Here is a 27,225-nt window from a genome sequence, read left to right on the forward strand (position 1 = left end):
AGAGGTTACCAGTTTGATCACCCGGTCAGGGCACATACAGGAACAGATGTTCCTCTCTCTAACTCTCTCCCTTCCTCTCTCTAAAAATCAATACAATAAACAACAACAAAACAAAAACTGGATGCATATGAACAAACAAGAAGCTAATAGGGAAACATAAAATTTTAGAAAAGTAGGACAATGGGTAAATTCTAAATTCTCTTTAATTAATCATGTTTTTATAAAAGAAATTTTCTTAAGAACAGGAAGCAAATGGAGTTTTTATTCTTAAACTGAAACAAACACCATAAGCCTTATTCAATTAAATTATAGCAATAAATGCTGTTTTTCTTAACAAATTTGAAGGTTTCATGATTAGCAGTCCTGGTTTTTAAATATTTAAATTTTTTTAATATTTAAAATATTCAAGATGTGGTACATATGTACAATGGATAACAACTCAGTCCTAAGAAAAGATGAAATACTGTCATTTATGACAACATGGATGGACCCTGAGAACATTATGCTCAGTGAAATAAGTCAGAAAAGGCTCGTTTCACTCATGTGTGGAATAGAAAACTGAAACTCATAGACACAGACAACAGTATGGTGGTTACCAGAGGGAAGGTGGTGGGAGGGTAGTAAAGGGGGCCAAATATATAGTGATGGAAGATGATTTGACTTTGGGTGGTGGGCACATAATACAATATAACCAATCATGCATCAAAGAAATAATTTAAAAATATGTATCAGTATCTCTGAAGATCTCTTGTAATTTCAAAAAGAATAACATTCAGTCACAATTTAAATTTCTTAAAAATTTTTAAAATAGGCCTTGACATTTTACTCTGCTTGTGCAAAGTGAGATGCAAAATAAACTGTAAAATGAAGCAAACAGAAATAAATCATTGCAAACAGTCTATTACTAGAACACTTTTGTAATTATGTTTGCCCTAAAAGCAAAACAAAGCAAAATAAACTCAGAATCCACTACGCTATTCCCCTGGCATCTTCTCATATCTAAACTAATCTAAGACTCTGTCCCCAAACTCTTCTAAAAATTTCACATTAATGCAAATTTTTAATTTAGATAAAGCACTTTAATTCAATAGGCTAACATAGCAAATTTAGGGTTTAGAAAAGAATGTAATACATGCATCAGAGAGCCTTAGCGTCAGCTTTACTTTCACTATCTAGAAAGATATGAAGTTTTTTAAATTGTTGAAATTTGCCCTTTTACATCAGTGCATTTAACTTCACCATATCTGACTATAACAAAAGCAGCTTTCAACTAAAAAAAGTTGAAGATAAATGAACAACAAAATACAAGTATACTGGAAGCAAAATATTTCCCAACAACTACATAATTAAAGGAAACAAGCTAAGAATTACTTTAAAAACTATTTGCAATATAAAAAAAATTTTTAAAGGCTTTCTTTCATAAAGCATACCCATACCATTAAAGCAGTTCTGTATGTTTCTGTATGTAACATCCTTCGGAATACCTCACGCAATGCATTACATACACTTAACATGTTTATTGAAAATATCTTCAGCCGTTTCTAACAGAATTTGAAAGTAAAAATTTCACAATCAGCCTACTAACACATGAATCTTCTTCAAATAAACCTTTTTTGTTAGCAGAAATAGCTTTTGTGGACAAAGTTCTTATCTTATAAAGAATACTGGCCCAGCAACAGTCAGAAAACCTAAATGTTAAAAGCCTACTCCGTCATTTATTAGCAATTTGACCTTAAATACCACAACCTAAGGACAAATACTTTTACTGAATATTATACTTAAGATATACCAAACACTTTATGCCTCTAAATCAGGGTTTTTCAACCACAGCAGTATTACCAATTTGGGCCAGATAATCTTTGTTGAGGGATGGGCTGTCCTGTGCATTGTACAATGTTGAGCAGCATTCCTGGCCTCTACCCAATAAACACCCTTACACCTTGCCCTCCCTCCCAAGCTGTGACCAACAAAAATGTCTAAACTATACATCTAACGAATCTAAAAACCACCTCATATATTAAGGATTTTTAAAGCCATGTTTAGAGATGTGGGATCTAGGGTTCACTAAAGCTTAGTGTATCTTTTATTACACAACTGACAAAGTGGCTAGCAAGGAATTAAGTTAGATTTGACATCCAGCTGATTCCCAAATCTAGTCTTCCATTCCACTACACTGCCTTTCTTAAACTCAATGGCTCATCTACAAAAGTCAGGATATTATTTGCCATGCTGAACTATTTAGGCTTTAGAGATTTAATGAGATAATGTGTGTGTAAATCTTGTTAAACTAACTGAGATAACACGTTAAGGATTTGCTTGATGGGAGATCATGTAATACAGTAGATTCACAAAGTGTGATTCCCAGACCACCAGCATCAGTATCATTTGGGAACCTGTTAGAAACAAATTCTCAGGACCCAACCCAGACTTTATGAATCAAACTCTGGAGGTAAAGCAAGTAATCTATGGGTTAGCCCTCCAGGTTATTCTGATACCGCTAAGGCTTGAGAACCACTGATACAACAGAACTGCAAATATTACTGCAAGAGGTGCCCCCAAACCTTCCATCCTTGCTTGGACTCAGTCGTCTACCAGTTTTTAACAAGTTACTGATTCCACTGGAATTACAATTCCTATACTACCAAAGAAAAGAGAAAAGTAATGCTTGCCCTATCATTTAAGTTGCCTTTTTCTTTACCAAATCAAACAATAATTAAGAAAAGGCTTTAATTAAAAAGAAAATAATTAAACAAATACAAGACAGGGTACATGCTAGCTTTTTCTATTTCTTTATTACTTTAATTAAAATGAAAAAAATCTTCTGACTCAATTCCTCATTTTTTCATTTTCCATAATTAAATAAAAATGTTAAGCAAATTTCACAACATGGCTAAATTAAGCCTGGCAAAGCAATGTTTTTATATTACAGGAGGAAAAGGACAAACAAACTGAAAAGTCCAGACATCCCTTTTTGTTTCTGAAAGAGTCAAGAGTAATTTATAAATATGCATTTTAAAAATAAATACCTTAAAAAAATATCAAGCTTAGACGTATCCCCCAAATTTCATTTTAAAAGTAGAAAAAGGCTTTCAATTGTACTTATTTAATCTCCAGTTAGTTCAGAGTGGTTAGAATACTCCAAAAGAAGAGTAATTTTTCATGAGCAAAAGAATTTTAAATGGAAAAAAACTGCATAAATTTTAAAGCAGAGTTGTTTTCAATCTTGAACATGTATGTTATATTTATAAATAACTTTACGAATATATCTGATTTGAAGAATATCTAATTCAAATCACAATGCATTTCATACCTTAATTACATTCTCTTTAAAAGATCAAAACATATAAACATAAAAATAGCAGAATGAAAGAACTTTATTGTATTATAGCCTGAAAATCTATAAAAACTAAAAGAAATTTAAAACTATTCTGAAGGGTTTTAACACCAAATTAACTGTAAGTTTTGGCAGTGATATAAAGCAAAACACAGCTCGGTCCATATAGCATTAGAGAGAGAGACGTGAGAAAGTGTTCAAAGACAACTCAATTTTCCCAGAAGATGTCAAAATGCACACTTCAATTCTACAACCTAAATTTGGACTAAATATAGCCTTATTTTTACAATACACAGAATATGTTTAAAATCCCATAATCAGAAAGTCACGTATATAATTAGACAGGACTGTTCATTCGGCAATGCCAAACAAATAAGCAAAAAAGCCTGGGAATCAAACGCTTCATACTGAGGGTACTGTGATGCAGCTGGGAGACCAGAATAGGAGGAAAATGATCCCTATGCACACATAATAGTCTTTACTAGGCAGGTCTCAAACTTCTTTCATACTTCTCCATACCTGATGAGAATAAATTAAGAAAAAAACCCTTTAACTCTTTCTTATCATTTCTAAGGCCTAAAATTATACTGAGAAACTTGATTAAATGTGAAAATGTTACACAACAATACAATGGTTTCACACTAAATTTAAATTCCTATATTATATTAATACACTGCCAGATTAAGTATAAATTGTATTGTAATAAATGTAACTGGTATTCCAAACTGCATGAGTCACACAAAATCTGAACTTAAAGAAAAATGCTAAGAAATAAACTTTTTGATAGTTTACATAACTCTTGATTCATACATTAAAAGTTTTCTTTCATGTGAGGCAGAGATTACTCTTTGTGAATAAAAATATCATACTTAAGTTGACCTAACGTTAACACTAAAGAAAATATATTACAACAAATTTTTATCCTGAAACTTCTGCTTTAGCATGCCTTAATATTAGGAAGTTTTTTATCTTACCTTAGTATTTTAAAGCAAATACTTTTTGATTAGCATAATTAACTTGCTTGGTCAATAGTATGAGTAAGCGGAGCTTTATTATTATTTTTATGATGAAACAACAAAATCATAGATATGTTACATTTATATATACTCAGAGCTCCTAATGGAATACTCCCTATTTTAAAAAATACTCAGAGCTTGCCTGGCCTGCGGTGGCACAGTGGATAAAGTATTGACCTAAACTACTGAGGTCACTGGTTCAAAACCCCAGGTTTGCCGGGTCAAGGTACATATGATAAGCAACCAATGAACAACTAAAGTGAAACAACTACAAGTTGCAACTCTTGCTACACCCCTCTCCTCTCTGTAAAATCAATAAATAAAATCTTTAAAAAAAAAACAAAACCAAAACTCAGAGCTTAAACCAATTAATATTCTAATGTATCCAAAACTGAGGAAATTCAGTTATAATCGCTGCTACTCCCATAAATGAAAATACAAGTAATTTCTCATACATGGGTAATAGGAAATTATGATTTTTAAGAGAAGCAGCTATCACCTAAGTATTTGCAATGTGGCAGGTATATGCTCACTGAATTACTTGTATTATCTCATTTATTCTCCAAGGAAAACTTCATGTGGGTAGCACCATTATCCCCATTTTACAAATAAAACTGATTAAGAGAGTTAAGTTATCCAGCTACTAAAGGGCAGAGCCAGTATTCCAACACAAGGCAGGCTGGCTACAGAGTATACACTGCCACTCTAAAATCTAAAATGCAAAATAATGCCTGGCCTGTGGTGGCGCAGTGGATAAAGCGTCAACCTAGAACGCTGAGGTCACTGGTTCAAAACCCTGGGCTTGCCTGGTCAAGGCACATATGGGAGTTGATGCTTCCTGCTCCTCCCCCCTTCTCTCTCGCTCTCTCCTCTCTAGAAAATGAATAAAGACTTTAAAAAAATACTTTAAAAATAAAATAAAATGCAAAGTAAAACAATGCACACACAATGTGTAAATAAAACTAATACTCAATAGTTTATTGTAATCTAAAAAAGATATAACCTTATTTGAAAATTCTGAAATAATATCCACCTAGGTAATCTCTTCTTTAAAGAGAAAATAGTTCATTTTAAAGAAATATTAGGGTAGTTTGCTAACTATATTTATTTACCTGTATACACAGAATATTCACACTTACAGTCAGATTCTCTGTCTATATAAATTCATTGTTCATACTTATGGAGAGTGAATCTAACTTAAATGTGTTCGAACATTCTATGCAGTCTTCTTTTTCACACTATGTACAGATTAAGAATATTCTTTTGCTGGCAGGTTCAGCCACAGTAACCATCTCTCAATATTCTTACCACTACCAAAAAGTGTATACCTAATAATCTGATGATATCCACCCATCTATGAAATGCCAACTGAGGCAAATGAAGAGTATCTGCCTTAACATACTTGAACTAAATTAAAACTTCCCTTTCAAAATCAATTCACCCCTAAATTACATTTATTCCTCTTATATTAATTTTTGCAACAGCCTTTTTTATTCCAGTGCATATTATATTAAAAAAACAAACTGCTAGTATCTGTAACTAATGAAAACAATATATAGAGGATAGTGAACAGTCAAATCCAATATACTAATTTCACCTTTCCTGACAAATGAAAGTATTTTACATCAGCAAGTGTGTATATTTAATACTTCCAAAGAGACTCATTATTCACAGACCAAAATGCTTTTGACCGCCTAGCAAAGAATGCATGTGGAGCATGTACTGAGTATATAAAAGAATTAGGATATCAGTTTTCTCAATAAATCCTTACCAGCTTAAGGTTATTCAGTCAGTCTAACTTCAACATTACTGGTATCTCTCTCTGATAGCAAGTGCTACCAGATAGAGAGCAACTGTACAAAGAACAGGATATTTACTGAAATCACTCCTGACCCCAATCTCACAAGTAGATACAAATGTCTTAAATCACTATCCTTAGAACAAATCCTAACACCATTTTTTAAATTTTTTCCATTGATTTGAGAGGAAGGAAGACAGAGGGGAAAGGAGGGAGGGAGAAGGGAAAGGAGTGAGAAAGAGGGAGAGGGAAAGGGAAGACAGGAAGAGGAGAAGAGGGGAGGAAAAGGAGAAGAGGGGAAGGGGAGAAGGGAGAAAAGGAGAGGGGGAGACAGAGAGAAGCACTGACTAGTTCTACCTAATACCTTTTCTTAATGAATTCAGGTCACAAAAGAATTCTCCAACACTAACTATACTTAAAATCCAGTTTATCTAATGGGGAAGGGGGAGGTGTATAAAAATGAGGGCTCATCCTGGCCGGTTGGCTCAGTAGTAGAGTGTCCGCCCAGCTTGTGGATGTCCCAGGTTCGATTCCCTGTCATGGCACATAAGAGAAGAGACCATCTGCTTCTCATCCCTCTCCCTCTTCTCTCTCTCTCTCTTCCCTTCCTATAGCCATGGCTCATTTGAGCAAGTTGGCCCCAAGTGCTGAGAATGGTTCCATGGTCTTACCTCAGGCACTAAAATAGCTCAGCTGTGAAGCAATGGAGCAATGGCCCTAGATGAGCAGAGCTCATCCACAGGGTGGACAGCAGTCAGGGCACAAGTAGGACTCTGTGTCTCTGACTCTCTGCTTCTTACTTTAAAAAAATAAAAAAAAATTAAAAAGAGGGCTCTACATAATAAAAATTCAGAACTACTGGTCTCTACAGGAAAAATAGGATACCAAATAAGTTTCTTATACTACATTAATAACAAATATTCTGAAGTTAAATCCTTATAGTACAGTCAAGGTCTAACATTTAAAGTTAAGTGAATGTATGTACATTTCTAACTATCTCTTTACAAACTCGGATTTGATGATATTAATATAAAAACATTTCCTATACTTGTCTTACTAAAAAGGCTGAGGTAAAAAGTCAAAAACAGAATGTTTACTGAGTATCAGTTAGTGTTGAAACTTTGTGAATTGATTATCCCTAATAAATACTCCTCCATGAAAAGTAACTTGAAGCAATTACTTCTTATGTGCCTTAAAAATGATTAAAAAGTATTAAGCTATCACCCACTGAACAAACAGCAAACGGGGCAAATCTCAAAATAAAAACACTTGAAAATAATAATAGGAGACTTCACTTCCAAAAAGTAAGGAGTTTTGTAACATTAATATTTTTGTATATTGGGTATAGTTATTAGGAAAAAAACAGGTAAACTGTTAAACACAAAAATTAAAGTAGTATCGCCAGCTGCCATTCTTATGCTGTTAAAATTCTAAAAAATAATACATACAAATGCATCTTTCTGTACTATCTAAAACTAAATTTAAAATTAAGATTACGGTTGGGGTGGTGAACACACAATATAATATACAGATGATGTATTACGGAACTGCACACCTGAAACTTACATAATTTTATTAACCAATGTCACCCCAATAAATTCAATTTTAAAAAAAGATAGCCATCTTTTAAATTCAATTAATTTCATACTCCACAAATATCTACTAAGCACTTCATAAGTGCCAGAAACTTTTATGTGTTAGGGACCCAGAAATAAACAAAATGAATCCTTGTCTTCAAACTCATATTCATTTTGCAAAAACCAGTACTATTTCTCCAGAAATTAAAATCATTTAATGTTTCTTGCACTACAAAACTGCACAAGTAAAATCAATTTTAGAATTAAATTAATAATAAAACAAAGGTGATTATATCTCACATTTTATGATATTTATTCATTTAGTATTCTAGTATATTACAAGCAATGTAAATCTGCCTTGGTGACTGTACTACTGTGCAAACATTTACAATGGACAGCAATAAAATTCCTTTTCCTTATATTGAGTCACATACACTGTAAATTACTCTCCCTTCAGATGCACTTTATTCTTGAATAAGCTTTATAAAAATGGAAGTTTGTAAATGATCATATAGCAATTAGTTGGCCTGGTTATGTTGTTCAGGAAAGAAATGCAACTTAGCAGATATATAATCTCAATAAAAATTGTAAAATAAAAATTATGAATAGAATCTTTTTATTTAAAAAAACCTCACAATATGGTCATTTTAGTAATCACTAATCTTAAGAGATAATATTGCTAATTTCAATAGTTACTGAACTCTCTGCAAGTTAAAAATAGTCCCCATGAAAGTTAGTATTTGAAATGACACAAACTTATCAAGCAATAAAAATACGAGAAGCCTAAAGTTTCCATGAAATCTAAAGACACTAAATAGTTTAGACTCATGTTAACACTACTTTCCAGACTAATTTAAGGAAAAAATCCTATCAACAAATTACTTTTTAGAATAATTCAATTTTGCAAAAATCTTTTACAACTGAATTATGGTCTTCAATTTTCCTTTGAGAAATCACTTCATTATTAACCTTTATTCAGGTAAAAGACTCCAATCACTACTTTCATAAAGGAATTTAACTTTTAACAGGCTGTTAAAACAGATCCTACAAGCTGCCAGAAAAAGGCTTCAATGACCATTTTAATTTTTCCCCCTACAACAAACAAAAACACCAAAGTGAAACCAAGCAAACCAAAGTGCTTTGGTATATCAAAATCACTGGAAGTGTAAGTATCAAAAAAAAAAAGTCAGCCCTTCACTGACTTTTTCCTAAGTAATTTTTTTCATATCAATATTTGGCTCAATAAAACCACAACTCTAGAAATTAAGTGTTATTAGTCATTTGATGCAACACTTGATACTGCTTTCTATGCATACTATAACTAAAAATACAGTTTGAGAGAAAGTTTTAAGCCACATAAATTTCACATACTTTGAAATGAAAGAAGAAATAGCCAATCACCTCACTACTCACATAAAAAGCATCTGGTAGAATAGTTTTCATTTTATAGCCCTGATAATTTTAAATCAAATGGGTAAATTAAAAATAGCAAAAATAAACTTGATTACTAAAAGCAATGTGTATACCGAACGGCATTCTAGAAATTTTGTTAAATGAGGGCTTTCTAAAAAAAGTTAAATAAACATTAAATTAATTTGTTCTTATGTATCTGCATGACTGTCAATAATTAGTACAATACTTCTGAAATGTTACATATCAGAAGAGTTTTCCCATAATTAATTATCTTCTAGGTAAGCAAGTCAAGTTCAGCCTTAGTCAAGTTTTTCAGTTAATTCAATCTCCACAATTTCCAATTATTTCAATACTAGTTCTAACTTAGAAAACTGTCAACATTTTGTGTGTTGTAAAGCTATTTCTTCAAGAACTTTTATCATTTAAAACAAAACTTGGACAGACTAGCTGTGCACATTTATGTGAAGCTACACATCAAAAGAAATATAACTTATTCAGATATAAAATGTATTCCTAAAAAAAAAAACCCACAATATTTAGCAGGACATATACATGTTAGTGTCACTCTACCTTTTAGCAAAACGTTTGATATTTGCTAAAATAATTTTTACTAATACTACTCTATTAGCACTTATGCACTTACATAATTTTAACTAAACACTGTCCACTGCTACAATTCATACCACCAAATTTTTGGTCTTAATAGAGGCCTTAATAGAATTCTTCAGTCACCTCTGACCAGTAACTTCATTCTGTTTTTCATACCTTATACATTAGCTTACCAGTAACCTTCACTTCTTGTGATACTTTCCACTCTGCAAAAAGGAGGAGCTCTGTCCACATCCTTCATCAAAACCAGTTTAGTATTATCTCAAACGTCAAAAATTAATGCCTTTTGATAATCACTATCTTTTGAAAGACAAAGGCCTAACTTTTAGACAACCAAAACTATACACCTACACCATTAAAATTTCTGTCTTGTATTATACAAGCTGACTAGCTAAATACAACACTGTATGAAGAAAGCTAGCATACCTACTACTATCTGAAGCTGGGGTAATCCACTATTGCCAGCCTTTCTGGTTATTAGCTAGTAAACCATACGTGACATTCTACACGAGTCAGGGTAAATTTAAGGGACACCCAAGTGTCAGAAGACCTGAAACCTAAATAAGGTTGAGTAGCAATTCTGGCATCACAATACTTAAATTTCAAGTAAGAACTGAAGTTTAATCTTTGCAATCACCATTTGCTATACACAATCCCTTGAACCTACACAACATTATTATCGGGGATCAAAAACCACTCAATCTCCATTCTATTAGGTGTAACAAGAGCATTGAATATAAAATGCTACTTGAACTGCAAATTTCATGCCCTATCCTACATCACCCCATCAGGAGAGGAAAAAGGCAAATTTAACAAAGATCTAATAAGTACGCATAAGTCCACCCACGAGGCATATTCTGGCACTATTCATCTCAAACGACAAAACTTCTAAATGCAGGTCAAAGTTGTAATTAACTTAAACATACAAACCCTACTTTTGCCCTCAAACGAGCGCCATAGAAGCTAAAAATGACTCTACTTCTAAAATTATGCAAATCAGCTCACAACTCACATTTTAAAAGGATCTATCAATGCAACCCAGGAAACTAAGAACAATCACTGCAAGATTCTGATGCAATATGTGTACGTGCAACACTAATTTTTATTTTAATCTGATCTATACCCTTGATCTAGGGCCTAAAGCCAAGATTTAATCGAAATATGCTCCATCTCCAAGCGTCTGCTTTTCTGATCACTTAGTAGGCCGGATTACCAAACTCACTAATCCCCAACAGCGTCCTGTACTCGGCATTAACGGACAATAGCCTTTAGGAAGGGACCTCACTGACAGGCTAAGAAACCAATCGGTGCCTTGACACTTGCACCCAGGCAAGAGTTCCGTCTAACCGAACACACCCCAGGTTGAATGCATTCAAAAGGGACACAAAATATATATATATATAATCTAGAAATTCGACCAGGATTAAACGTTATAGTCACCCCAACTATAGAAATATTTCGCATCCGACTACTCTCCCGTTCTAAGAGAGAGTGACAGAAAGGCAAAGAGGAGCAGCCGCAGAAATGGATACAGGTCAAGTCTAAGTCGAATCCATCCTCTTGGTATCTCCTTTTGTTTCTGCTAACGATCTCTTTGATGATGGCTGTCATGTCTGGAAGCCTGTGGCTGAAGAAAAAGGAGGAGAGAGATGGCAGAAGCTGCTGGTGGCGAGGCTTCTTCTGCAGGATGGAAATGGCTTTGGACTTGGCGGTCGCCGATGCCCCTCGCTCTGCTGCCGCCGGGCTCTGGACCGCAGCCGGGTAATGGCTGCTGCGGCGGCTGCTGGATGGTTGCAGCGACTGGGCCTGCTTCTCCTCAGCAGCCAGAGGCCTGGCAGCGGCGGCAGCGGAATGGACAGAAGACGAATAATCCTCGAGACGGCTGCCTCCTCCGGCGGCCTCCGGAGCCCGGGCCAGGGGGGATGCGGCGGCGGCGGAGGGGAGGTTCAGAACCGGCCCGGGTCCCTGGATGTGCCGCCGCCGCCGCCGCCGCCGTGTTGGAGGCAGGAGAAGGGGAGAGACCAACTCTCCGGCGTTCCCAGCCCTGGAAATGGTGACAGGCGACTCCGACCCCCTCCCCGGAGCTGCAGTCGCTGCGGCCGCCGCCGCTGCCGCCGCTTCTCCCCCCCGCTCCAGGAGCGGGAGGTGCCGCCGCCGCGCCCGAGCCCGAGCCGGCTCTCGCCCGAGCCCGCGGCTTCCACCTTCCCTTTCAGAAGCCGAGGAACAGGCTGCTGCTGCACGGTTAGAAAAGAAGACGGAGAGGAGGCGAGGAACGCCGCCGCTGCCGCCGCCGGCGGCCGGCCGGCTCCCCGAGGGCGCTGCCCCCGCGGCTGCTCACAGGCGCTGAGAGGGGCTCTGGGCCGCGGCCGCCGCCGTCTCTCATCTCCCTCGCCTGAGCCCGGCCTCGCCTCACAGCGGTTCAACTCTCAAACTTCCATCATGGCTGCAGCTTCCGAGAGGAGAGAACTGAGCGCAGTCGCGTCCCAGCGACCGAACGTGTATCCTGCCGCAGTGCACAAAGAGTTCCGCCACATCACCGTCCGCCGGTGGGCCCGCCCCCTCCGCCGCCGCGCGGAGAGCCCGAGCGCCTCGGGAACCCGAGGGAGGGCGGGGGGTGGGCAGCCTCGCGCTCCGGGCGGGGAGGGGAGGGCAGGACGGGGTAGGGCCGGGGCGATAGGAGGGGGCAGGAGCGGCCGCTCCGGGTGTGAACGCCGAGCCCCAACCTGCAAGTGCCACTGAGCATGCCCAGTGTGACCGTCCGGGGCTCGCTCGGGCTTGTTCCGAGGCGCCCGCCTGTAGGTAGCTGCACTTGCCGCGGCTTCTTCTACAGCAACCCGGGGGGGGGGGGGGGGCGAGCTAAGCCCCGTCCTGGGCCCAGAAACGCAGTCGGCTGTTGCGGGATGCAAAGGTGACAGCTGAGAGGCGAGTGCGTTGAGTGGTGTCAGCCTCGGGCCTGAGGTTACCTGTGTACAGGTGCAAAGGCCCGAGTGACTTGCACCGGTCAGTGTACAGGGAGATGCAGGGACCAGGGAGATGCAGGGACGGTCCCTGCAGCGAGGACCCCCCACCCCGCCTGCGCCGCTCGGTTTCCCGGGCATGGCCTGCAGCCTCGCTTCTTACACCCTTGTCGGGTCACCATCCTCCGCAGAGATTGGACTGCAGCAGCCTTTGCCTAGAAATCCCCCCTCCCTCCCCCACCCCACCGGGTCCTCAAGGTGTCCGTCTGAGCACAAAGAATAACCCCCTATTGTGTCTCCAGAGTGCATCACCTCATCCGGCCCCCTCTCACCGCCCCACCTCCCGCTTCCCCGGCAACTCGGCCTCTTTTGCCCTGAAAATTAAAGCTCCCAGTCCAGGAAGCGAAGTGTGAGAACATCGTCCCTGAATTTCTAGGTCCGAAAGGACAACTGTCTAGCTAGGTGGACTGAAAGCGAATCCCCAGGGTGGGTGCACCCCGCCGCGCATTGCCCCCCGCAGGGCCGAGCATTTCCTCCCGGCGGGACTCTGCTTCGGTTCACCGCGCCGAGCTCCAGCCCGAGCCTGGGCGCCACATTGCCCCGCCCCTCTCGGGCCTCCGTGAAAACGCGGAGGGGTGGATCGCCCTAGGGCTGGGTTCCGCGCTCCCCTAGCCGGGCGGCGCGCGCTGGAGGCCGGGGCTGCTGGCCCGGAATGTGAAGTACGCGACGGTAGGAAACTGCAACCTCTGCGAGTGGGCGGGGCCGAGGAGGCCGAGGAGTGTTCAAAAGGAGGTGGAGGGATACAGGGGCCACAGTCGGAACTACTTTCAGGAGGAGGTCACGTGTGTTCCTAGTTGGGGAACTTTCCAAATTCCCACTGCCCTGTGATAGCTGGAGAGGCTAGTGGTTCGCTTCCTTTGCTGGGGACGTGCCCTCCTTGTGCAGGCAGCAGGACCCCGGAGCCTCTCGGTTCACGGCGGAAAAGCTAGTTCAGAAGAGTCACCCACCCGAGCGCTGTCGGGGCTGACGCCTGGGAAGCTGGTTACACAAGCACCCCCATCCAAGCACGTGCCTCCCCGCCTTCCCGCACCGCTGGCTGCGGCCGCTCCTTCTTACAGACCTCAGAATGAAAGTCCCCAAGCTCGTCCCACCCGTCGCCTGCTACTCACAGAGCAAGCTAAATGGCCAAGACCTGAGACGTCTATTTCTGTATCGGCTGACACTGCGCGTTCTCTACCGTAGAAGGGGCTGTGCCTGGGGGGCACTATGTCGCCCCCTCGCTAGTGCCCTGACCCTTAGGGCCAGCCTTTCTGGTGCTGTGCTTGCGGGGCAAGAGCGTTATCTTTTGCAGCAGCCTGCCGTTTGAATACTCTGATGTTGCAACAAACTTCCAGTCACTAACCCTAAGCTGGCCAGAGCTGGTGAGCGCGCCCCACCTACTGTAAACTCGGCCAAGTTACTTATCTGGTCCGAGAAACTAGTCAATGGCCGTCAGCCCAGAGCAAAGTTGTCAAGTGTGCTTACAGCCCCATTAGTTGACCTATCCCTGTGAGGAAGCTGGTTCAGAAATGGCGAGAACTGGAGCACTTTTACCTGTACATTGATCAGCTGCAAATCAAGTTGTCCACCTTCTGCTAGGAGAAAATAGGCATCAATCAACCCCAACGTAGGAATTTCTTCCTTTTCTTTCCCCTGGGAAGTAGAACTCATGAGACAATTGGAGTCCCGAAGTATCTGTGTTGAGACCTAGCCTGAGAGGCAGTTGTATTTTTAGGCACTGAGAGAATAGAGAGATCCATTTGTATGCCTATTGCAGTAATTGGGAGTGGATGCCTAAAAAGGTCTAAAGATAATTTATTCAGTATGTGAAAAAGAAGATTGTATATGAGCACATCATAGTTGCAGGCAGCCCCTGAAGACTAGAAACCCCAGGAGACCTGGCTTAGAAGCCACAGCCTAACTCCAAGACTACTAATTAAACCAAAGGTGCTTACACTGTTCTTTGCCATCTCTTAGGCGCCATAAATCTTGGCATTTATATACGATGTCCTTTTAAGATAGGTCTACAATAGTTAGCATGCTGCTGAACCTGCAATGCCAATATTTACAGGAAGCTGGTTCTGTGCGTGGGCCTGGTCAGCTTGAGGAAGACAGGGGCCATAAGTGGAAAAGGAAATAGAGGGCAGCCTGGAAAGAGTAGGAGAAAGGCCTACTCCTACTTTGGTTTCCAAAGACGAAGACCCTGTCCACATAGCCTAGTGTGAACTAGAAATTTCTTTATTTTACAAATAACCAAGGATAAGGAGTCCCTGAATTCTCGGTGTTTCATTAGGCTGCATGGTAAGAACCTGAACAGTGCTCAACTGAGTGTCAGCTACTGCTTGATGGGCAGAGAGAAAGTGCAGATGAAGTTAAATGAAGGGAAATAGATTGGGGAGGGGTAAGATGTTCCATGTTTGTGTCTCAGATTGCTGAGCTTGTCCCCAGAGTCCCTGAAGCCTACCCATTGAGAGGATGATTCTTCTAGAATCTGAGGAAGTCTGAAATCCACTCCTGGCAAGAAAATGGATTCATTTCTACCCTGTTGGAGTTCAGCATGAGGAGAGGGGATTCTTTTCATTTTCCATGGCACAGACTTATTCTGGAGCCAAGAGCGTGTGCATCACCAGCACTAAACTGCCCGGATGTAAGACTGGCCCACAGCACTTCCATCAGCTAAAGGGAGAAAATAGGACAGAGTTCTGCTGCTACTCTGAACATCAGGGCCCTCTACCTTTCGCTAGTGTGAATGAAAGGTTCACCAGTGTTGGCAGATATTTGCCAGCCTGACGGCGATATCAGGTGGTTATTAGAAGTTGCTGAATAAAAACCTCCTCCGCTTCCTACTGTTAAGCAAATTCCTGAAGGAAATACTGATGTATCCTTTTTCAATTTTTTGTTTTTCTTCACTTTTCCTTCTATCAAAGAAATCCCCTTACTCAAGTGGTAGAACTGAAACCTCTAAATAGCTTAACCTATCTAATATACAGAAAAAAAAAATTTTTTTAATAATTTTTAAAAATTCAGTGGTGCCCCGGCCAGATAGTTCAGTTGGTTAGAGCATCATCCCAAAATACAGAGGTTGCCAGTTGGATCCCTGGTCAGAGTACATACAGGAACAGATTGTTGTTCCTGTCTCTCTCTCTCTCTCTCTCCCTTCCTCTCTCTCTAAAATCAATAAAATAAACATAAAAAAATTCATTGGCAAATATCTGCTTTGCTGTATAGATATTACAATACTCACTAGGGTGCAAGCACTGATTCAGTCCTTTACCTGTCTGGATTCAGAACACCCTAGGCAGGAATAATAGCTTGTAACAAAAGGAGAATTATATAAATCATCAGGGAGACTAACTATATAAAATAATTAGTGACCATGACAAATGAGCTTTAATTATAGTTTCAAACAATTAATTCCAAACCTGTATTGTTAGTACACCCAAAGAATGTTCAAGGAAGATATCTTTTGATAAGTGAAATGACCACCAGCAACTTGATGTGGGTGATATAAATAGCTGATGTGATCTTTGTAGGTCCTACTGCTAACATGTCTTTTGTTGAACTCTGCAAGTTATATAGTGCCTTTCTCATCTCCCACACACTGACCTTTCGAATAGAGATCTAAATCAATGGCTTTAGTTTTTAAGCAATATTCTCTATTTTTATTCTCTTTAACCACTGTTTTTTAAGTAATTCAGAATAGAAAAATATAATAATTATAGGTTTGAATCTAAATCACCCCATTTTGCTGATGGTCCAGAGGCTTTCCCCTTATTCCATTTATCTTGATTACAAATACTGCTGTTCTTTTAAATACAGATATTTTGCCCACAACATTTCCCTAGAAAACATGTCTCTGGATCATACAAGTAACTATCTCCTAAAGGAGAAGTTTCCATTATTGTCTATGAGCTCTTCATGTACTAAATCTCTCCTGGAGCTATTTCAGATGACACTTATGTTTCCTTTCACATCTCCGTAGAGAGGTATGCTGTATGAAATTATCACTCTGAGAAATAAGGGTTGGATTGTATGCTCCTAAGAGAACCACAGAGCAGACCAAGCATTCACTATGTCCATGTGGCATTCAGAAAATGTGAGTTGGACTAGAGAGTGATAGAAAAGAAAAGACCTAACGTGACAAGACAGCTTTGACTGTTTTCATCTCCAATCTAACACAGACTATTTCATTTTCTACTTTGGTCCCCTTAGTATTAACTCTAACGCTAGCCCTATGGAACACATATTTTGCTTTTTAGCTCTTCCAATAATAGAAAGATTATAATTTTAATATTCCAGCAAGTTTTTTGTTGTTGTTGTTTTTGCTTTTTACAGAGAGAGAGAGAGAGAGAGAGTCAGAGAGAGGGATAGACAGACAGGAACGGAGAGATGAGAAGCATTAATCATTAGTTTTTCGTTGTGCATTGCGACACCTTAGTTGTTCGTTGATTGCTTTCTCATATGTGCCTTGACTGCAGGCCTTCAGCAGACTGAGTAACCCCTTGCTCAAGCCAGTGACCTTGGGTCCAAGCTGGTGAGCTTTTGCTCAAACCAGATGAGCCCGCGCTCAAGCTGGCGAGCTCGGGGTCTCAAACCTGGGTCCTCGGCATCCCGGTCTAATGCTCTATCCACTGCGCCACCACCTAGTCAGGCTATTCCAGCAAGTTTTGAGGCATTTAACAGTTGCCTTACAGAGTAGCTCTCATTTGTCTAATAGGAGGCACATTGAGGAGTCAATGTTGAACCTTGCCTCACCCTTATCTTTTTTTTCCAAAACATCCTTTTGGCTTCTGAGACATCACTTTTTCTGATAACAAAAAGACCTTTTTGAAAGATAAAGTGCATGGGACAAACTTAGTTTAATGTATCTTTTTGTTGTCTGTCTTCTTGATGGTATGGAGTCTTATCTCCATTAATTAATTTATTTATTCAATGATTCAATCAACAAATATTTGGGTATCTAGTATATACTGGTACTGTGCTAAGCCTCCAATAGCAATTTCTTCACAATTCTTATAGCCTCCATTAAGAGTCTCCTCCCCAAACTGAGGAGACATATCAACTAATGCACAGGCTGTGGAATCCCATTTGGATACTGGAACAGAAAAAGAACAGCACTAGAAAAGCTGGTAAATTTCATATAAGGTCTGTACCTTATGTTAATGTCCTAGTCTTGGTAATTACCTAGGGCTATGTAATTTATTAAAATTAGGCCAGGCCTGGCTGGGAGGCTTAGCTGATAAAGCATCATTTCGATAAAGCGAGGCTGTAGGTTCCATCCCTGGTCAGGACACCCATAAGAATCAACCAGTGGGCCTGACCTGTGGTGGTGCAGTGGATGGGGTGTCAGCCTGGAATGCTGAGGTCGCCAGTTCGAAACCCTGGACTTGCCTGGTCAAGGCACATATGGGAGGTAATGCTTCCTGCTCCTCCCCCCTTTGTCTCTCTCTCTCTCTCTCTCTCTCTCTCTCTCCTGTCTCTCTAAAAATGAATAAATTAAAAAATAAATACATAAAAATGTGGCTCTTGTTTAAAAAAAAATTAAAAAATTAACCAGTGAATGCATAAATAAATGGAACAACAAACTGATGTTCCTTTTTTATTTTCTCTCTCACTTCTTCCTCTCTCTCTAAAGTAAGTTTTAAAAAATAAAAGATTAGGCCAACTGGGTGAAGAATTAATGGAGATAAGACTCTGCATCACTTTTTTTTTTTACTTTTCTGTAACTCTGAAATTGTTTCAAAAAATTTTTTAACCTAATTTAATTTTTTTAGGAAAAACATTATAGGCCCTCGCCTGTTGACACATACGGGAGCTGATGCTTCCTGCTTCTCCTCCCCTTCTTTCTCTCTCTGTCTCCTTTCTAAAATAAATAGATTTTTGTTATGCCAGCGTCTAACTTTTAGACATAATTTCTGTTATCTATTATACATAACACACTACCCCAAAATTTAGCAGCTTAAAACAGCAATGACCATTTTCTTGCTCACCATTCTATAATATAGACAGGACACAGAAGTGACAGTTTGTCTCTGCTTCATGTAATGTTGGTTGAGGTGGCTTACCTTGGGCTGGAGGATCCAAGATGGTTTCAATCACATGTCTGTTGCCTCAGCTGGAGTCAAGGCAATCACTTGGGGCTGGCTAGGTCTATCTCCTTCCTTAGTCTCTTTTCCTCCAGGTGCACACTGCCCTGTTAGGCTTTTCTCTTCAATACCAACCAAGAACTGGAATCGAATCATTTTTGCCTAATTGGTTGGTTAGAATGTTGTCCTCATAGTGCAGAGGTTGATCCCCAGTCAGGGCACATACAGGAACACGTCAATGTTCCTGTCTCTCTTTCTTTCCCTTCCTCCTCCCTCACTGAAATTAATTTTTAAAAAAGTTTTAAAAAAAGATTCAAGGGAGGGAAAATCTTGATAGTAAGTATGTAGAAAGGCAGAGGAATTAGTGGTGGTTATCTACCACAATGACCCTAGCCCTCTCCCCTATCAATGACTGCTCAAAACATACCGTATTTCCCCATGTATAAGATGTTCCCATGTATAAGACGCACTTTAATTTGGGGGCCCAAAATTTGAAGAAAAAAAGTATTACATAAAGTTATTGAACTCAAGTTTTCTTCATCATAAAATTCATACAACTCCTCATCACTATCAAAACTCCCATTAGCTTGTCCTCATCTGTGTCTGATGACGAATCACAGTCTTCAACAATGAACACAAAAACAAGCGCGAAAAGCAGGAAATGCAAGTAAAAAAATCTACAACTACTGTATAAGATGCACCCAGTTAGACCCCAAAAAAGGTGTGTTGCATCTTACACATGGGAAAATACAGTAATTTTTCATGGTCAATTCTATCTGGACTCTCTACATTTAACAATCATCACTATTAGTTGACAATTTGTTTAGCAACAAAATGTTTTCAGTTTATTATTTACTTTGCTCCTTAATCCTATAATTTCTTCATTCGCTTACTCATCTATTTTACATGTATAATTCCATCCTAAGATTAGTAGTATATGTCACAAAAAGGTTCATCAAAATAGTGAAATAAAACAGATAATACATATATATGTGTGTCTTTGCATAAAAACATGGAAAATATCTGAAAAAATAAACAAGAGAGAAGATAGCTGGTTATCTCAGGATGGGGAGGGAGAGCTTCAGAAAGAGAAAATTCTCTTTTCATTTATTGCTTTCTGTATAGTTTTAAATTTCTCTACTATGATATGTTTTATTATTTTCTTAAAATAAAAACTGATTTCATCCAACAGAATTAATGCTAAAAATAAACAAGTGACATTATCAGAAGAATATCAAGTAAACCAGGGCAAGAGCTCAACATTACTACCATTTTTAAATAAATGAGCACACTAAGGAATTTCCATTTAAAGCTAAAGATCATCTGTTAAATGTCTGCTGCACCAAAGAAACACATAAGAATATTTGCCCTAAATGCCAGATGCTGAGTAATAGGCTGTATTTTACCCTGAGTACCCTCACTCCCTAAATCAACTGTCTCCACAAGATCCGCAAGAGTACTATTGGTACTATTTAGTGACTTCTGCTGCTTAAAGAAAATTTCCTCCAGAAACAATCATATAGGACCATACAGTATCACCACCACTCAAGCAGTGGCAGAATACTTTATCATCCAAGAAACCTTCAAGACCGCTTAGTTCATCAGTCCCTTTTCACAATAAAGAAACTGAAGCCCAAAGGGTTCCCAGATTACACAGCTACTCCGTAAGGGATCCTGGATTGAAGTCTGGAAAGTTTCCTGATATCCCTTCAGTAAATAAAGATGGAAAGAAAACATTACTTTTATAGAAACCTAAACAAGTTAATTAAAGAAAATAATGACTAGAGATGGCTTTTAATGATCTTTTCAAGACATGGACAGAAGTGATTAAAAAGACAAAAAGTCTACTTAAGTAGAGTCAATAAATAGGGTTTGGAGTAGGGTACGGCTGGGACAAATAAACAGTACATTTACTGGTGCTCAAACTCTGCCCTTAACTGTCCCGAAATTAGACAGTTTCATTTTGATCTTTGTGGCTCTAATCCTTTTTAGGGTCTCAAAGATCAAAAATGAAAACATGAATTGCTGCATGTTGCAAATTTTCTTCTCTTTTTCAGTCCCTACGATCATTTGGAGAGTATCTCCCAAACCAGGATGTATAGGAGCCAGCTGTTATATGTGGGCTGAAGAAAAAAAAGGACCATTCTCTTTTGAAAAGAAGGAAATGCCAAAGCCACTGGGAATAGAGGGGAACACTGCCACCTGCTGAAGAGTTGAAGTCAATAAAAATGGTGCCACGCATAGATAGAACATCTTTGGCAGTGCTCAAAATCAGTTAACCTATTTGCAGTCTGAGCAGGTCAGTGCAGAAAGTTTAATTCTGGAAACCTTCAGGACAATTTGTGCTGGGGAAAGGTTAGTCTGCCCTATGAGGGGGGAAGAGGCTTACATCTCTACTTCCATGATTAGTTGTGCCTATTGGCTCTGAGTTTTTCCCCAAAAACCTAAATCTCACAATAATAAAATATACTTGGTGAAAACTAGAGAATAGTGATATGAGAAGAAAAAGCAACACAAAGAAGTTTATTCATGTAATACTTACATGTGGTTTAAAATTCCCAGAGGCTCACCACCACCCTTTCCCAAATTAGTATCTTTTCTTCTTCTTCCCATTTCTCCCTCTTCTATTCATATACAAATATACGTACAAACAAAGGACAATTGCAAGAAAGGGCTGGAAGAAAGCTGCTGGTCCTTTTGTGTAAAAACCTCAGTCTCTCTCCTCCGCTCTGGTCTGAATGTCTATGTTCCCCGCCTCTCCCAATTCTTATGTTGAAACTTAACCCCCAAGGTGACGATGGAATTCGGAGATGGGGCCATTAGGAGGTGATTAAGTCATCAGGGCAGAGCACTCATGAATGGGATTAGCGTCCTTATAACAGAGACAAGTGGCATTCCCTTCCCCTCCCCCACGCCATAGGCGGCCCTCACAATACACAGAAACCTAAGATGCAGCCACTCTGATCTCAGGTTTTCAGCTTCCAGAACTGTGAGAAAGAAGTTCCAGTTGTTTAAGACATTTCTTTTCTATCTTTCTATTCACCTTTCTCCTGTTCTCTTTCTTGCCCTTCTCTTTCTTCCTATCCCCATTTTCCTCCTCCACACCTCTGTTTCAAATGCTCCTTAATATACAAGAAACTGATATGGCTAGGAGACCAGAAGGAAGGGTTACAGGACAGCCAAGTGACACAGCTTCAAGGGCCACAATTCACATCGTATGTGATGCTATTATTTCATGCTTTCAAACATTTTCAACCACATGAATATAGTATCTTTAATTTATATTGGATTTTTAAAACGTTAACCTTAGTGGCCCAATGGTGGGCCACTGCCTAATTTCATGATTTCACTTAATAATACAGAAAAACAGTTCTAGATCCTGCCTAGTTATAATTTTTTTTTAATTAACAATGTTTTAGGATTAATAAAATAAGTTCAAAAAACATATTGTGAATTAGGTTTTCTGTCTTGTAGGAACATCAGACAGAATACCATAGTAAGATTAACATGGTCAGACCTAGCTTAGAAGAGAAATTTTATCTTTTCTAAATACAATAAATGCAGAGTTCTCTTTTGTGGATTTTTGCTATTTAATTGTACTTAAATATTTTTCATTTCTTACAAGATGTACAGGTTTTATATGTCAGGAAACCCTGTAAAGGATGGCAGTAAACAAAGATCAGGGCACTTAAAGTTAATTTAGGATTATGTCAAATCTTTTTATTATTTTTTAATATGTCAAATATTTAACATGCATTTTGTTAAGTGAGGGAACTGGTAGAAAGCTAATAAATATAAACAGTGTACTTTCTGAGAGGGAAAAACCAACCTCATTCATTTACCCAGCTCTGATCTTAGCCATATGTAATCTCTCTCTCTCTCTCTCTTTTTTTTTTTAAGTGAGACTGAAAGGAAGAGAGACAGGAACATTGATCTGTTCCTGTACATGCCCTAACCAGGAACTGAACTGGGGCAGCCTCTGTGCTTCAGGATGATGCTAACCAATCGAGCTGTCTGGCCAGGGCAGAGCCATAATTTAGTAGTCTTATCTAAAATTTCTTTTCTGGGCATGGTACCTTTGTCATGGCTGCCTCCCACAGTGTAGTACCAGGTCTTTCTGTGAGGTCCGTGGGCAACAGGGGAAGGTCACGTGAGGAACCAGACCTGAGAACTTTGGCTGGAACCGCCCACACCCATGTGTGCCAAAAGAAACTTCCCAGGAGTCCTTTGGAAAAGAGCGACCGTCTGTCAGCCCGTGAAATTTCGCTACATCTTATCAACTCGCCTTCACCCTCCCAACCCTATAAATTACCCCCACGTGGATCTCCCATATGCGACTTCTCTGGCCCCCGTTTCGCAGACCAGAGAACATCGTCTGGGAAGAACTCTACTAAATAAAGCTTTTGCTATTCCACACTTTGAGACTATGCCCTTCCTTCTTCCTCGGTGGAGAAAATACCTTACACTTTCATTGGCTGTAACAGCTCATAGGACCAGCCCTTTCCTGTATCACCTGTTGAAGCAATTGGAGGAAGGCCTTAATTTAGGTGCATTTTATTATTAATGTGTTCTTACAGTCTTGATATCAGATATTATATTTTATTAAGTTTTTGTAATTATTTTAAAAATAACTTGCAACTATAAAATGAGATTGGCTATGTTTCAGATTTTGTTTATTTTACAATGTTGAGGCATTTGTCTATTTAAATTTCTTATTTAAATTTAGCACATTAGCCTGACCAGGCGGTGGCGCAGTGGATAGAGCATCAGACTGGGATGCAGAGGACCCAGGTTCCTGACCCCAAGGTCGCCAGCTGGAGCGCAGGCTCATCTGGTTTGAGCAAAAGCCTACCAGCTTGAACCCAAGGTCACTGGCTCTAGCAAGGGGTTACTCGGTCTGCTGAAGGCCCACAGTCAAGGCACGTATGAGAAAGCAATCAATGAACAACTAAGGTGTTGCAACGCGCAATGAAAAACTAATGATTGATGCTTCTCATCTCTCTCTGTTCCTGTCTGTCTGTCCCTGTCTATCCCTCTTTCTGACTCACTCTCTGTCTCTGTAAAATAAATAAATAAATAAAAAATGAAAAAACGAACTGCCTTTTGAAAAAGAAAATTAGCACATTAAATCTTCTCAGTCTTTAAAGTAGAATTCTTTCACCTGAGAATGGTCATTATTATAGTTTTGAAATGTGCTGTCCTTTTCAACTACATCCAGAAATTGGCAAACCAGAAAACGTTTGGCCTAAGAGTCAGTAAGCTACTTTAGTATTTTACTTACCTTGGTTGCTTACTTAGCTTGGGTTTGCTATAAAAATCTAGGACAAGCATTTCTGACTTCTAATTCTCGCAAACTGCACATACTATTTCTAATGACCTTCTCCACTAGACATCTGTTTATTTTACAATTAACAGAAGGTATAGGAATGAGGCCTTAAAAGCATTTTTGCTTTAGGTCACAGAATGCATACCATGTATAGTGTTGTCTTTGTACCACTTGGTTGATGTAGACAAAGGATGCCCTTTACAGAAAGGAAATCATGAATAAAAATACTTCCAGAGGTTTTCACAAAGCACATTATAGAAAGAAATCAAGTGTCTCGCAAAACTCTGGTGGGTTACTACTCACTGGTTGCCAGTTATTTAAATAAAGTGACTATGGTCTTTTCCAAAGTTAGAAAACTCCTATGCTTCGCATAGATGGACACACAGAGGGACTTCTCCTGAGTCTTTGAGAGATATAGCAATGCCTGTCCTCAGTGATCTGGGTTCAGTGAAACAGCCACACAGCTTAGGAGACTGTTGGGCAAATAAGTTGTAAAATCTGTATTTTCTGGTTTTGCTCACTTTTATTGTTAAAAATGGCCTCTGCTCAAGTGATGATGCTCTCATGTGATACAGCTGATTGCTTTCATGCTTGGGAAGGAGCTTGGTTATGCTAATGTGTGCTGGGGGAGGACTTTCATAGCAAAAAGTTTTTTTTTGTTTGTTTGTTTTTTATTGAGAGCTTTGAGCAAGTGTGTGTTGTGTCACATAGCAAAAAGTTTTAAAAGGAGAAGCTAGGAGGCCATTTTGGGAGAGAGACCACGTGGTTGGAGGGAAGGAGGCAGCCAAAATGGAGGCAAACAGAGGTGGAAGCCTTTGATTCTAGGAAAAAAACGGAAAGAATTGGTTTTGGTGCCTGTGTGTTTGTTTTTACTCATTGTCCGGTATGAGTCTAGAATAAAGGAAAATTGCCCACCAGTTATTGGCCCTGTTGTTTCATCACCATCTGTCCGAATCAAATGCGAATCTGCAAAAGCCAGGTGGCTGTGATGGTGGCCGTGGCTACTGGCTTTACAGAGATTCAACACTAGCAATTCTTCTACTTGAGTAGAAACCTCAGAGTAGTGGTCTTCAAACTAGAAAAGCACTCAGAGAGTGTTACGGAGATCGATTCCAGGTCTTTAACTTGTATACATACTTCCTCCTAAATTTGATTTACCTGAGATCCAGCATAGTTGGGTGGTTCTCATGGTTCCTAGTCCCCACCTCCCCTTTCTCCCATTTTAAAAGATAAGGGCATACCTCTCTACATTTAAAGGCTAAAATGACGTACTTATCAAAGTGTAAAAACCTGCAAGGACCTAATGAAACAAGCTCAAATAATGATGTTGGTGTTGAAAAGCTGAGTAACAAACCCTTTTGAAAGTTAGAGTGTTTAACATTACTAGTTTCCCAGTAAATTGAAGGAAAATCTATTCAAGTGGTCCACTGATAAATCACTAAAAATAAGTTTAACATTTCTAACTAGTCTTCTAGTAAATTGAAATATTGGTCCTGGCTGGGAAGCTCAGTTGGTTAGACCATCGTCCTGATACTCTAAGGTGTGGGTTTGATCCCTAGGTTGGGGCATATACAAGAATCAACCAACGAATGCATAAATAAGTGGAACAACCAATTAATGGTTTTTTTTCTCACTTTCTAAAATCAATCAATCAATAAATAATTTTTAAAAAGTCACCTTTAAAAAACATTTTTTCAAATAGTCTATGGATAAATCACTAAAAATAAGACCACAAGTAATCTTATACATACAATAAGTGATGTGTAGCATATAACTTGAAAAGCTTTCAAATATATGAGTGACGTCACTAAAACAATTCCTTCCAATTGTCATCAACTTACATATGTGAATAATATTCTTCAGTGTTTTCTTTTTTTCTTTAACATTTTAAAGTTTACTTATTTATTTATTTATTTTAGAGAGTAGGGAGAGAGAGAGAAGAGGAGAGAAGTAGGAAGCATCAACTCCCATATGTGCCTTGACCAGGCAAGCCAGGGTTTCAAACCGGCAACTTCAGCATTCCAGGTGGACACTTTAGCCACTGCACCCCCACAGGTCAGACTCAGTGTTTTCCATATAAAGCAAAAGCTAGAAAGAAACTGATGCTGAGCCCATCTTCTAGAAGTTCATTTATGACATACAAACCAATTTCTTAAAAATGCCATTGATTTCTTTCTTATATTAAATACTTGTCAATACTAAAAAGTATTTAACTGATCAATTATGAACAAGGAGTAATTAATGATATCTCAATTCAGAAAAATTACTTAAGTAGTATGGTTTAAGGAATTTTACATAATTTAATTTGATTTAAATGTCTATATAAAATTTGTTGCAGAGAAATATGACAGAGTGATTGATAAAAAACATTCATACATCCTGACTGGATTGCTTGGTTGCTTAGACCACTAACCCAATAGCAGCGGTTGTGGGTTCAATCCCTGGTTAGGGCACATACAGAAATGGATCAATGTTTCTCTCTGTCTCTCTCTCTTTCCCTTTATTTCTCTCTAAAAATCAATAAATTAAAATTTTTGGCCCTGCCTGGCTGATCAGCTCACTGGTAGAGCATCAGCCTACATGTGAATGATCTGGGTTCGATTCCCAGTCAGGAATTCTACTTTTAGAAGTGCCCATCTGCTTCTCCATCCCTCCCTCTTCCTCTTCTTTCTCTGTCTCTCTCTCTTTCCCTACTGCAGCCATGGCTCGATTGGTTCGAGCACATATCCCAGGCACTGAGGATGGCCTCCTGGAACCTCTACCTCAGGTGCTAAAAATAGCTCAGTTGTAAGCATGACCCCAGATGGGCAAAGCATTGGCCCCAGACAGGGGTTGTAAGGTGGATCCCAGTTCCGGCACATGAGGGAGTCTGTCTCTCTATCTCCCCTCTTCTCACTTGGACAAGAAGAAAAAAAAATTTTTTTTTAACTTGTCCAGGTTGTGGCACAGTGGATAGAGTGTTGACCTGGGACATTGAGGACCCAGGTTCAAAACCCCAAGGTCGCCAGCTTGAGCACGAGGTCACCAGCTTAAGTGTGGCATCAGAGATATCACCCTATGGTTGCTGGCT

General features: G+C 39.4%; 2 protein-coding genes across 2 annotated transcripts in view; one reads left to right on the forward strand and one right to left on the reverse strand.

The window, feature by feature from the left end:
* The window catches only part of PTEN (phosphatase and tensin homolog), a gene marked incomplete at its 5' end in the record, with an annotated part of 89,264 nt that extends 77,183 nt beyond the window's left edge, over window positions 1–12,081 (reverse strand). The window contains one exon of the mRNA XM_066350224.1: window positions 11,280–12,081. Coding sequence (XP_066206321.1) covers window positions 11,280–12,081 — 802 coding nt within the window. The remainder of the gene's footprint in view (window positions 1–11,279) is intronic.
* A 762-nt stretch (window positions 12,082–12,843) lies between these two features.
* KLLN (killin, p53 regulated DNA replication inhibitor) lies at window positions 12,844–14,070 on the forward strand. Its single transcript, XM_066350225.1, is given in 3 exon segments — window positions 12,844–12,962; window positions 13,354–13,450; window positions 13,453–14,070. Coding segments are annotated over 3 exon segments (834 nt in total).
* The last annotated feature ends 13,155 nt before the right edge of the window (window positions 14,071–27,225 follow it).

This window comes from Saccopteryx leptura, chromosome 9 (assembly GCF_036850995.1).
Source record: "Saccopteryx leptura isolate mSacLep1 chromosome 9, mSacLep1_pri_phased_curated, whole genome shotgun sequence".
NCBI lineage: Eukaryota > Metazoa > Chordata > Mammalia > Chiroptera > Emballonuridae > Saccopteryx > Saccopteryx leptura.